Genomic DNA, 14,190 nt, shown 5'->3' with positions numbered 1-14,190 from the left:
TATAACTACATAATAATGAAAATCTTCTTTAAAATAATAAACATATCCCAAATAGAGCTTCCTGCAGCCATCTTGTCAGTTTTCTCACAGCAACAGAGACTAAAATACAATTTGCATAGTCACAGTGGTTGGCCAAAGAAAGGTAGCTCTTACAACCAATCAGAAAGCTAAAAATTGAAAAACTATAAGAGGATTTTAAATCTGCCTGGCAACAGCCTGAAAATAGAAACAATATGCTACTATAAATCCCAGAATAGATATGAATATATAAGAGCAAAACCACCAGCAAAAACACTTTATTTTTCTTAGTGAAAGAAAACATGCTTTTTTCATCATCTAAAATATTAACTTGTTAACTATTCTAAGTGACAAAGAAAATGAATGCTAAGCTAAATAGGCACTTTCCTGTTGAATCCATCATCCATATTATTTTACATGTGCATATGTGTGTATGTACATAAATATTTAAGTGTTTTTCTTTTTCAGGAGAAAACTGAGGTGACTTAACCACAGTTCTAGTTAATATCTCTAATATATGATATCTCTTAAAATGTGAACAGCACTGCAATGTTTTCTAGCACTTTTCCCCTGTAATTATTTGGGAATCTGAGTTACACAGAAGAGACTATTTGTTGTGTATTAAAAATACAAAGGTTAAATAACTTATGACCGCAGATCTTTAAATAGGGTGAGGATTATGCCCTATTCACTTTTAACATACATTTGTTCCAACATACAGCAGTGTCTTCTATACAATAGATATTCAATAATTATTTTCTCAATCAAATTAAAATAATTTGTCAGTAAGGAAAACAAATTATTGAGGCAAACAACATGCAGCCTGATGTAATAACTATGAAGATTATGGGCCAGTAAGAAATGACTAAAACAGGAGGGTGGGAGGGAAGGAAAGAAAAAACAACTTTTTAATTTCAAAAATATAAATTACAGCTGCTGAAATAAAAGGCTGGTTAGACGGTCACATTAAAACGAAGTTACTTATTAGAGCCTATGATCTATGTATTTTGACTCCCATTTGATGTGTTTTAATGAAATGGTAAATTAATTTTTAAATGTTTTCTTTGGTCACTGTTATCCAAAATGAATTCATATATTCAATACTAGGAAAGTTTAAAAACTTATTAAAATTATACAAAAAAGATTTATTGTAATCATGAATAAAGCCAGAAGCAGTATCTTAAAATATGTAAGAATGCCGACAGTTCTAAGTAACAAAAAAGAGCTCCAGTGAAGGATGGAGAAAAAGCAAATAAGCAATCCACTGAGTATCAATCCTTTTAATCAACACTTAAGGATAGCTAGATTTTAAAATTACGTTTAAACAACCTTTTTAAATATACTGTTATTCTGGATGAAAAGTAACTTAGCTTATTGTCTTAATGTTACATTTGTATGTGACTAGGATATCCAGAATCTAACTACAATCATATTCAATCTTTAAGGTAACTTAAATCTTGTGTATGTAGATCCTGCTTACTTATCTGGACAAATAAACTACGACTTTTACCACATAGGAAAGTAATATGAATTATTAACCCAAGTTACAATCAGTGGAGAAGAATATAACAAATGGGTCAATTTTTATAACAAGACACTATAGGAGAGAAAAACTACTTTTTTTTTGGGGGGGGGACTATTTTATACCTCTAGATATACAAGTCAAATATCACTCTAAATATAAATCTCAGCATTTCATGTTTTCTTTGGTATTACTTAAACCAGTTATAATTTTAATTTTTAGTTATACTGTCCAGTTTTATTTCAAGAAAACAAAAAAAGCACAGTCTGCAAAACATTATTTAATGTAGTCACAAATCTTAACCACATATCAATCTAAATTTCAAGTGGACAGTTCTTGAAACTGTCCATTGAAATCAATGGTGCATTAGTATTAACAATTACTATAGCATATAAAATGCCGTGCAGAAGTTTCAACAGTTCCAGAAACTTCACCCTCCATCTCTCTATTCTTTCACCCTTCTTTTAGCCCTCTCCAAAAGGAACCCACAGGAGTTATGTCGCCTGAGAACCAGATGTTCCATGGCCCTAGCCTATGGTATAGAAGTCTAATTTTAATAACAAATATCACTAAAGGAAGAACCCTAATCTTTTTCATAACCTGGAGGAAGCTCAAATTCCTCTTTGTACCTATTATTTTCCTATTATTTTTGTCTTCTGTAGCAAAGCAATACTGGTACATTACTGCTCCTTGCAGGTCTAGTTAACATTATATTTGCCACACTCTTTGAGCTAATCCTATTTATCAATCTATATCTTTCTTCACTTGGAACTCATGGATCACTACTTCCCCAGGGAGCAAAAAAAAAAAATTACATTCACACTGTAAAATTCTCCTGGCAAAAAATGTATAAGAATATAATCTACATGTTTCTTTCAAATGTTCCTAAAAAGATTTTAATTTTACAGACTAGGTTGTCAGAAGCTATTGACAAAATTTTATTTTCTACTTTAAGAAAATACAGAGTTTCATTATCCAAAACCAAGAATTATCACTTTATTTCACCTTTTAGAACCTAAAAAATCTGCAGAGAGCTGACCAAAAAATACACTACACTTTGGAAACTCTCTTAACTGCTTGTCCTAACCATCAAACCAAATGAGCCAATGTTCTCTACCCTTTCTGTAAACGTGCTGACTGATAACCACAAATACATTGAGATGTCAGGTTCCTCTGCTCTCATCTAAAACTATACATATTTGTTGTGCTTGATACTAAATGTTATACATTTTTATTATAAGTTATAGAATACAATTAAATGTTATGTAAACTGATGAAATATGAGTACCCCCCCAAAAAAAAGAGCTGCTACATATACTTCAGTAAAAGAAACTACTGCAGAAAAAACACAGCTTAGAGGGTTTGGTTTAGGCAAATAATTTAACATCCTGAGGTCTAGTTTCCACCTAAAATAAATGAAAATTTTATTAGAAGACCTGAAAGGATCATTAAGTTTTGATTCTAACATAAAATTTTAATAAATTTCACTTAAAAATACACTGTTCTACTGAGGAATGGTAAGACAGGCTGGTGTGTTCATATATTCAATATTTATTGAATGCCATGTAGGTCACAATTACAAGAAAAATTTTAAGACACTCTAAAACACAATGTGATCAAAAGTACAAAAAATAGACAAAGTGTTACTGCATGTAGACTTTAACATAAATGTGGAAGAAAAACAGAAGCAGTAATACAAGGTATGAACATCTTTCTACATGAATGGCCATGAAAATTAGAATTTCTCTATTTTCTCTTAATTGCCATCTCTCCAATATAGACTACTTAATCCCAATAGTTTAAAAAACATGCTTTCAAATGTGTAATTACAAACAAGACCTCTACAGAACACTTAATGCCTTCCTTATAGGTTTTTAGTACTTATTCCCAATTTTTGTTAACCAGTTATGAAAACTGTGCATGAAGAAGCACTCAAATTCAAAAGGAAGAGGGGAAAAAGAGTATATGCCTTTCTTTCCAATCTCAACTTCAATTGTACTTCTGCTCATAACTCTATTTATAATTCAGTTATATTCACAAGACTTCACAAGTAGTTGCTAAGCAACAGCAACATGCTGAGTTCAGGGCTATTGAAAATCTGGCTTTCTGCCATGTGAAAATATTTAACTGAGCCTAGCGCCTCTGGAATTTAAAAAAGAAGAAATGGGTGTGAGCGGTGGGGGTAAAATACCAAAGAAATAAAAGAATAAATACAAAAGGTCACCAAGCTCTTTTGCATGGGTTCAAAAATTCAAATGAAGAAACTTATTTTGTGTTTACAAATATTTATTATAATTCTCTAAATTTATCACCTTTTTTTATGTTGAAATTAAGTCTCTGAAGCTATTTCTTCTGCAAAATAGACAATGTTACAATTAGCCCCATCACTGTTACCAACATAACAATTGACTCAATAAACACCTTGTGTAAAGAATAGTCCTTGGAGAGTCTAGGAAAGCAGTCTGTGGGAAATGACAAGACTTTCTCTATTGGGTCTTGTTTTAGGCCAGGATGCAAAAAAACACTGTACACTTTCTTCAAATCCCTTTATTCCCATATGCCTAGCTAAGTAGTAAAAGAAAAACTTTCTACCCCCAACTGTAGGTTTTTCAGTATTTTATACCCCTAGGTAAAAAGTTAAATATATTTAGAAATTAACAACCCAAAATAGTTACAAAAATTTACTGTCATTTTTCAACAGAAATTGAAGAGGCATTAAATATGGTTCAACACTGATTTTGATAAAAAATAAAAATTAAAAACATAAAGATTACTCCTTAAACTGCTAATGGCTACTTCAACTTCATATTGAGTGGTAAACACTATAAACATTTCCATTAAGGGTAAAAACAAAAAGTGTGATACTATATTTATAAATATCTTTCTAGATATCCTAACCAAAGCAGTAAGAGCTCAAACAGTCAGAAGATATAATGAAGAAAACATTTAAGTAAGAAGAGCAAGCAAGGGTATCTAGAAACATTACATGTATGCAAAAATTCAAGGTATGAAAATATGTGAAATATCAAAGCTATATTGGACATAAGACTCAATATAGAAAAAATATCAATTTCAGCCCTGACCCATGTGGCTCAGTTGGTTGGGCACTGCCCTGCAAACCCAAAGGTCACATGCCTGGGTTGCAGGTTTGGTCCCAGTCAGGGTACGGTCTCTGAGGGTGCATATGGAAGGCAACCAATCAATGTTTCTCTTTCACATCTATGTTTTTCTCCTTCTCTTTCTTCCTCCCTTCCCCTCCAAAAAATAAAAAATAAAATAAATAAAGATAAAAAATTAAAATTAAAAAAATCCATTTCAAAGACACAGGAAGTAGTACAAATACCTACAAATTTAAGACACAGTTGAAAAATAAAAAGCCTAGTGATATGGGATTAGTATACAAAAGAAAAAAGAACATTAATTAGTGAATAAGAAAGACAATTCAGAAGAAAAATAAGTATCATAAAATGCAATTCATGAAACAACAAATACAATTCTACCTCACTAATAATCAGAGAAAGAGAACAAAAAAAAGTATTTTTATACATCAGATCGGCAACTATTTATAGTTAGCAACAATATACATGAATGAGCAGTCTCATACACTTTTGGTAGGAGACTTCACTGTCATAACCATTTTTAAGGGTAAATAAGATAGAAACTGTGTATCACTTTGACCCACCAAAGACACTTGGATATATTTATCTTTAGATACACTAACACTTAAATAGGTAATGTATCAGGATTGACTACTGCAGGATTGTAACAGCCAAAAAAAAAAAAAAAAAAAAACCAAACAAACAAAACAAATTTAACATCTTCACTAATAGTCTTTTAAAAACATGAGAGCACACACACTAAAGAGTAAAGGATACTACAAAGAAGGATATGGTATATCTTTTTATGGGCATGAATTTAACTGTACAAAAAGCAGCTATAGAACTCATAGTACTAAATGTGCTAAACCCTGAAACTAGATACACTTTTATGAATATTGGTACTATCATTACCTAGTTAAGTTACTTGTCCATGTTATTTATTTTCTCCTTGTCTTCAGGGTCCTCATCTACGAAACTGAGACTGGAAGAACACTTGCTCTCTTAAGAATGTTATGGGGATTAAATGAGAAAAATAAATATTAAGTGCTTAAATACATTTATCAGCAGTCAATAAATGTTTCCTGCTTTACGCCATGTTTTAAGACATAAAATAATTTCTATTTCTAAACATTTATAAATGTATTTAAGTAATATTTGATGGTCTGGAAGGATAAATTCCAAACTAGTTATACCAGTTCATTGGGGTGAATAAAAGAGAACAAATACAGACTTTCACTCAGACTTGATATGCCAGTTTCAATTTCACAAGGAAAACACATTCATGTAGTAATTTTTGTATAACAGTTAAACTCATTCAACTTTCCCCAATCTCTTCCATGCCAATGCTAAGCAGTGACATTTATGAATATGGATAGGGTAGTGATCCACACAGACACAAAGCTCCAGAAGAGACAGGGAAGGGGGGTTACTATCCAAAAGACAAATTCCCAGTACATCCCATGAGCAGCAAGTACTATTTGCCCACAATTACTTGAGTTAGCATCCATCCAATGAAAAACAGGAAATCTCAAATGCAAAAATGAGTACAATCAAGAATAATTTTTTAAAAAAGATTAGGTGCCAAATCTCACAAATTAAAAAAATAGCTAGCTGGTAGCAGCATGGATAAGACATTTTAAAATAGTATATTAAATATCCTCAAAGAGTATGACTCTTATTTCACCCATAAGAACAAGCAGATATAAAAAGAAATCAACCTGAAGTCTTAGATATTCAAAGTATGAGCTGCCTGAACACAAACGAAGTGACCCAAAGTTAATCAAGAACAGATGTTCTCTCAAAGCAGTACACAAAGGAAAAAAAAAAACCAGAAAAGCTAACAGACATGAGTATATAGACAGAAGCAACAACTTTCACTTTAGAGAAGCTTTAAAAAAAAGAACTCAAAAAATAAAGGAGAAAATAATTTAAAAATTCACCTCTCATTATATACTATCTTTTCGTAGAGAGTGCTTGATTACCAAAACAGGGTAAATTAAAACAAGCAAAACTATTTTTAACACCCACGCATAATGTGTTAAGACTTCAGAAAATATGAAGACATGCCAGTAACTTCAAGTAAAAAAAGAAATAAGAATTAAACTGACATCAGACTTGTCTTTGGCAATACTAAATGCTAAAATAAAGTATCCCCAAAATTTAGAGGAAAAGGTTTTTTTTTGCCTGGAATTCTATTGTCAGAAAAACTAGCAATCAATAAGAATAGGAAGTAGCTCAGTGGATTGAGCACAGTCTGCAAACCAAAGGGTCACCAGTTCGATTCCCAGTCAGGGCACATGCCTAGGTTGCAGGCCAGGTCCCCAGTAGGGCAACCACACAATAATGTTTCTCTCCCTTTTTCTCCCTCCCTTCGCCTCTCTCTAAAAATAAATAAATAAAATTTTAAAAAAATAAGTATAGAAAAATAAAGATATCATTCTGAGCAAAGACTCAGGAAACAGACTGTTGCCAATATAATTTTATAGATACCTCAGATAAAAGACAGCAAAGACCCTAAAAAGGAATTCACATAAGGGAAACTGCAATGCTCCAAAAATCAAGCAAAACTCCTGGGCAGGCTAAAATAATTAAGGATCCATCATCTTTAAAATAAATATTCTGAAATTAAAATCCCAGATAATGACAAAAGTGGAAATTAAGAGATTTAGGAGTTGCAGAACATGGGGTGAAAATAAAAAAGTATTTCCTATTAATAAATGGTACAATCCACTAGAAGCATGTATCTCTTTGATGTACCTAAATAATGTCACTTCAAATTAAATAAAGCCAAAACAGGTTTAAAATTGTCAGGAAGAAAACTAGCAAATCCACAATTAGAGTTAAACATACCTCCTTCTAAAACTTAAAGATGAAGAAAACAAAGGTAATATAAAGAATGCATTTCTCAAATAGCATGCTAGAAAAATAAATAGAATTGTATATCCAACGAGGATTATGCATTTTATGAACACATCTAATATTTATTAATACCAATCATGCACGTGTTTACAAGGAGTTAATACATTCAAAGACAAAAAAAATCACACAAGGCCACATTATCTGCCCATAAATAGTAAGTTTAGATAAACAATAAAATGAAACTGTGGGGACTGACCGTGGGAGAGGTAGTTGGGCTGGGCAAAGGGGGAAAAATTAGGACAACTGTAATAGAATAACAATAAAAAAATAAAATGAGAGGATAAGTATCTCATTATAAATTGTTTTTAAATCTTTTGGAATAAAGACAAAATAAGTGGTGAAATAAAGTATTAATGAAGTACAACTTCAGGGATTAAACTAAAATGATACTCAAAAAAACACTGGTAGCCTTAAATACATATATTAATTTTAAAAAGTCACAAACAAGTAAAGGAGAAAAGGTATACACCCAAAGCAAGGAATTACAACAGAAACAGAAAATTATGAGGGAAAACTCAAAACAGCAAGCAATCATTGAAACCAAAAGCCAGTTTTCAAAAAGACTATTAAAAGGGGGTAAATATAGCAAGGTGAATCTAAAGAAAGTACAATAAACAATTATAAGAAATTATGAAGGCAATATAACCATAAATGTTAATATACTTGGTTCAAATATTCAAGTATATAAGTATGTGAAAAAAGACTGGGGAATTTTAAAACAATGAAATTCACCAGTGCCAGGCAGCTGCCACAAATGTCAGTGCAAACTTAAACTGCAGAACAAAAGTATATATATGGTCAAAAAGAAGGGGGCTATGTTCTAGTATTACATTTAGTTCTGAGCATAATAGATAAACAGGGACTTTTATTTACTTATTTATTTTATCCTCACTTGAGGACATCTTTTCATTGTTTTTAGACAGAAACATCTATTAGTTGCCTTCTCCTATGTACCTGACCAGGGATTGAACCCACAACCTGGGTACGTGCCCGGACGGGGAATTGAACCCATGACCTTAGGTCTAAGGAATGATGCTCCAACTGAGCCACATCATCCAGGGCTAAAGTAGCTCAAACAAGAGGATGGCTAGGCTAAGGAATGAAGTGGACAATGAGTTACATGAGCAAGAGTTAGGAAAATGCAGGATAGTTATAGCCTAGAAAACACAAGATTTTTATGGTTTTCTTTAAATAGTTCAGATCTAATATTTCATATCTGTTTCTTTCTCTCCATATCTGTGTCATATAAAGACACACAGACACGGAGAGAAAGAAGGAGACATAGATGGGAGAGGGACAGAAACAAAAACAATGAAAAGCCAACTTTGTCTCAAAAAACAACAAATGTTAAATTTGTTCAGATGTCCAACAAAAAGAAGTAACTGCCTTATGAAATTGGAGATGCTCCCTTCCGTCATTAGGAACATTGAAGCACAAACTAGATAATTACCTGTCAGGAATACCAAAAATGGTAGATTCTAGTGTAAAGGGTGATGTTAGAACTACTTGACCATGTATGGTCCATTTCACAAGAAGTCTTTGTGATTCTACAATGCTTACTAAATAAATTTTTTTTGCCTAAGAGGAACACAAAAACTAAAAACTCAGATTGTATCCCCCAGATTTTTGGATCCTTCATACTCAACGTCAAAAGTCTCAAAGATTACACATCTTTATGCTCACAACTTTCATCACTGTCTTACATGCCTTCTTTTAGGTGTATTTGTCTATACACATAACACTCCATTGTCTTATTTTCCCTCACCTTTCTTTTCTATGACTCTCAATTCCAATAGCAATCAATAAATTTCTGTTTTGGTCTAACAACACCTTGCCTTTTTACCTATATATAAAAACCAAACATTCCATCTCAACTATCTTCCCAACCCAACATTCTCCCAAATAATGACTCAAGAGAAGTCTGAAAACATTTCCCAACTGTTTTTATATTTGCGTTCTCCACACCAAGTATGACCTTCTCCCCATCCAACCTCAAGCACACGAATCAAAACTGTTATCTTTCTATTGCCATTACTCCAATCCTAATGAAATTGTTCACTGAGAAGAAAAACATACAAACATAAACTTTTACAGTTTAAAGGGACATATATTAAAATATTAGTTTTTAAAAATCTAAGCAACACTGACAAAAGGCAACAGAATATAGTTTGTGCTCCTGAAGCACAAGTGTGGCTTCTTCACAGCTTGCCCCTAGTTTTTAATTACCCAACCATGTAATAATAAATGACCAATTGCCTTTCAGAATCAAAAGAACTGGAAGTCCCACCTAAAACTAACACTTTTAGGTTGCAGAAAGAGCCCGCTGCTCAACTTCGATAGAGAGGGGAACAAAGAGTGGAGAACTGACTAGTATAATTCCTTTGCTCCTCCACTTCCCTAAGCTAGCCTCATTACCACTCTTCACTTCACCCTACTCGCCTTCCCACACTCAGTGCTCCAACATTGTATCAATCAGTAACATGTTGTATCATTGGCCATGCTGGCATTGATACACAACATATTTGCATTTCTTTACAAATATAAATAGTCATACCTTTATAGTAATGATTATATATTCTTTATATAGTTCTTCATTTTTACTTTAATGAGATTTTTTGTATGCTATTTTTCATGCACACATACAGAAGAATAATATAACAAGTGCCTGTGCAACCTTCACATTATTTAAGGATTAAAATATTAGATTCAATTGAATTTTTAACTAACATGTTCACTTTAGTTTTAGACTCTTAAATTCAGTTAAAATGGTGATAAATTCAAATATGTGGACATGGAAATAAGGGTGGTACTGGAAAACTGGACCATCTAATGAATGTCAATGAGCCCCTTGTGAAGACATAAGCACTCTGATTTTGATGACAAATTCAAAGTGGTACATTTACATTAAAACTTTATAGTTTGAGGTCACAAAATGTCACCTCTCTGTATATACCAGTTGGTGTCACTACAACTGAGAACACAGTAACAGGACTATAATGAAAAGAGATCTAAAACTGATTTCTATGTAATGTAAAATACTATATGCATGAGTAATATTCACATGAAGTTCACTGTTAGTTCACTTCAAATCTGAAGAAAATTAGAAGATGAAAATAATTTTTTAAAGACCAAATTCAAATATGGCATTGAAAATCTCCTAAAAATTAACATTAAACAGTCTACCAATCCTAGTATTACCAAAACTAGAACAGAAAAACTTCCCAATGGTGAGAGATATATAAGGCCTGAGAGAGGGAGAGAGGGGAGAAGATTACAGAAAAAGGACCTGAATCTCTTACCTGTGGGCAGCTTGATATTGTGAAAAGAATTTCCTCTTCTGTAAACCACTGCTACTTAGTTCATTTGTGTACATTAAAATAATGCAGACTTCTAGATCAGCCTTCTGGAACCTAAATTCCTTGTTTGGTTCACATTCATAAGAAAAACAGGAATACAGTAATGTAGATTGGCTACATATTAAAATTCCTTTCAAACAGTGGTTCACATCTGTTGTGTAGTTTGTGCAGCAAATATCCCATTAACCATAAATGCCAAAAAAACGTCAGACAATATGTCAATGAAGCTCACAGAACACACAAAGTACATTTTTCCAAAGGACTGTTGCAAGTGAAGATGTCTAGAATCAGAATTCTTTTGTACTGCTTTCTATTCTGCCAACTATTAGGTCTGCAGCAACTGTGTGCAGTGAAGTACCTCCCACACATTACCCAATAGTATCAATAGGCATAAATCTATAAAAGCAGAACTAAAGCTTAAAAAGGCTTAGTATAGTCTCTCACTGTTCCACATATTCATGTGTCAACTGTAGAGGTCTCAGTATTCCTATTCTAATGTATCCACTCCGTTCTTTCAGTCCAAAAGGCTGAATTCTCATACACTCCAAACAGAAAGTCCATGACACATATTACTGGCTGCCCTAGCACAGGCAGACTGCAGTTACAGCTAGCTGGCGCCAGTAAGACTGATTTACATAAAGCAGACCTCATTTCATGACCAAACTAAAGGAGAATACTGCTGAGTAAACCCTCCCCCATCCGTTCCCCACAGGCACTGACTGGCTCTAGAATGTACCTAGTTATCTTTTTACTAATATGATTCAAATCCAGGTAATGAAAGAATATCAATTTATAATTCTTATGTAATTTGAAATTCTACACCCAGCACACCAAAAATGTTACCCCCCCCCAAGAAATATTCAAAACCCTTACTTTATGCGGGAGATGGACCAATATGATTATATAAATGCAATTATTGCTATTTTAAACAATCATTAAAAATATAAATTATAATTTACATTAGCTAAAAGCTACCCTCACTTTACTCTGCAGCTAACTTTCAAATTCTAACCAATCAGTTAATGACCATTAAATGAATTTGCTTTTAGAACCAAAGTACTTTGTATTTCACCAAATAAAAAGACATTATATCTTCAGGTATCACTATTACAAAGGTTAAATAATTCATATTTACCACTAGTTAATATTACTAAAGCATGTACTCAACATCAAACTCACGCATGTTGAATTTTGTATATTGTTTTTTTCCTTTTTATAGAATTTATTGGGGTGACTCTGGTTAATAAAATAGGTTTTGGGGGCACAATTCTGTAACACATAAAGTATACATTGCATTGTGTGTCTCCCACCCCAAGTCAAGTCTCAGTCCATCACCATTTATATCCCCTATCCCCTCCTCTACTTCCATCCATAGCCCCTCTCTCACCACCACGCGTATTGTTTTTAATCGGCCAGATGTGACTGGGCAAGAGTTGAGTCATTACCTATAAAGTCCTTTAAATTTTTTTAAAGATTACTTTATGGTCTACTCGTAAATAATTCTATAACTCCACTTCTATTTTTCCACTTATTTTATTGAGTATAAACATATTAAATTTCATTTCCAAATAATAATCCAGTCATTAGTTTAGAACCACATCTAAAATGATAATAAAAAGTATTTAATATGCTAACTAGGGGTTACCCAAAATATGTACCTTTTTAAATTATATTTTCAAGCATAGTCTTTAAATTATCCTTATTATACAATTAAGAAAAGAATGAAACAGGCCCTAAATTAGGAGAATGGTAAAGTTATATATCAATAGGAACTGGCAGACTTCTCATAAATGGATAATCCTAAGTGTTACTTGGGTTATCTTTGATAAGCAGTAATATATTTCCTCAAATAACTATTTTATCTTGTTAGGAAAAGAACAAGGACAAATATGCTAGTGTTCATCTGGCTAATGGCTGCCTATTCCACCGTCTACTCCTAGCATTCTCAATCCCTCAGAATTTTAATACCTTCTTATGTCTATTGTCTTCACAGGTTCTCTGGCCCAATGTAAACTCATTGAGGGCAGAGATCTTGTATTCCAACCATGAAAATAGTGCCTGACAAATAACAGGTGCATAATAAATATTTGTTAAATTTGTTGAATCGATTGATCAATTCACAGTCCACTTTTGTTTACTCTATTGTGCTACCTTAGCACAAATAAGACTTTTTGTTTTGTCCCCTTCCGGCTCTTTGAGTTCTTTACTTTGAGATTTAAACACCATGCTCTCTGGCATTTCACTGTAAATCAGCCAGGCCCCTAACAACCTCTTCTCCCTAAAGATCTTTGTCTAAAATACCCAGTAGAGCATATCTCTCCCAATTCCTTAATGATTTGGGGGGGAGGGGAGAGACAGAAAAAGGAAAAAAATGCGCTGGCAACAACCTTGAGAGGAAAAAGCAACCAACATTTACCCATAACTTAATTTGTGCTTTATATTTGTTCTGTTCATTTAAATCCCAACAGCAACTCTGTAGACTTTATTCCTACTTAAAGATACAAAAACTGAGGTTCTGAAAATAAGTAACTAGACTCATCCTATAAAAAATAATCAGACTTATTGAATACTTAATATAAATAGGCAGTATACTTTGAGCACTATATATACATTTCTCACATAAACTTTTAACTAGTGGGTGGATGAACATGAATTCACCTGCACTCTGACAACAAAGTTCGTGTTCTTTGCTGACTCCTTATCTAGTCCAAACACCTCTCTCATTTAATGGTCAAGGAATAGCACTAAAAGCTTAAATAATTTATCCAGAACTAAAAATAATGGTTTACTGACTTCTACACTAATACTTTCCACTTGCATGATGTGATACTTATGTGTCTGCAAAGGAAAGCGCTAGGTCAGATGGCTCTGCTGGGCAGTTGGGTCTTGTTTACTTCACTTCCCCAGGGAAGGCAGAAGTCCTTAGGCAAATGCAGAAGCAACTCCTCAGACTTCTCTCTAGTGTTAAACTCCCTCTTTCATTAAACAAACATTCACTGAGTCAATGAGCACTGTTTTCATTATTTCCATATTCACTCATTAATGACTAATAACAGACTATTACAAATTACTAATAGAGAACACTCTGTGAAAGTTCTAACCTGAACGATTTTTTTAAATCTCTTATTTGAAGAGACTTTAAGCTTTCTTTCAAATCACTTTCTCTTTTGGACGGTGTGAGGAGTAGGAAAGCAGAGTAATGTTGTGACCTATACAAGTTACCTGCTTTTTCAATTTCGCTAAAGTTGTCTCTCTAATTTGAATACCATTCCCCCCA

The 14,190-nt window shown here is 33.0% G+C and overlaps 1 protein-coding gene across 3 annotated transcripts in view; it reads right to left on the bottom strand.

Annotated features, from left to right (window-relative positions):
* The window catches only part of ATF7IP (activating transcription factor 7 interacting protein), a 118,202-nt gene that overhangs the window by 83,691 nt on the left and 20,321 nt on the right, over nucleotides 1-14,190 (bottom strand). Inside the window, exon 1 of one of the 3 annotated variants that reach the window (XM_037136565.2) lies at nucleotides 10,857-11,217. The exons of the other annotated variants lie outside the window; for them this stretch is intronic. Within the exon in view, the coding sequence (XP_036992460.2) occupies nucleotides 10,857-10,930 (74 nt within the window). The 5' untranslated portion in view covers nucleotides 10,931-11,217. Of the gene's footprint in view, nucleotides 1-10,856; nucleotides 11,218-14,190 lie in introns of those variants that run through there. 3 annotated transcript variants of the gene reach the window in all.

Source organism: Artibeus jamaicensis, unplaced genomic scaffold, assembly GCF_021234435.1.
Source record: "Artibeus jamaicensis isolate MK-2021 breed Jamaican fruit bat unplaced genomic scaffold, CSHL_Jam_final contig_233, whole genome shotgun sequence".
Taxonomy (NCBI): Eukaryota; Metazoa; Chordata; class Mammalia; order Chiroptera; family Phyllostomidae; genus Artibeus; species Artibeus jamaicensis.
The sequence above is the reverse complement of the archived record's forward strand: the minus strand, read 5'-3'. Positions and strand labels throughout refer to the sequence as shown.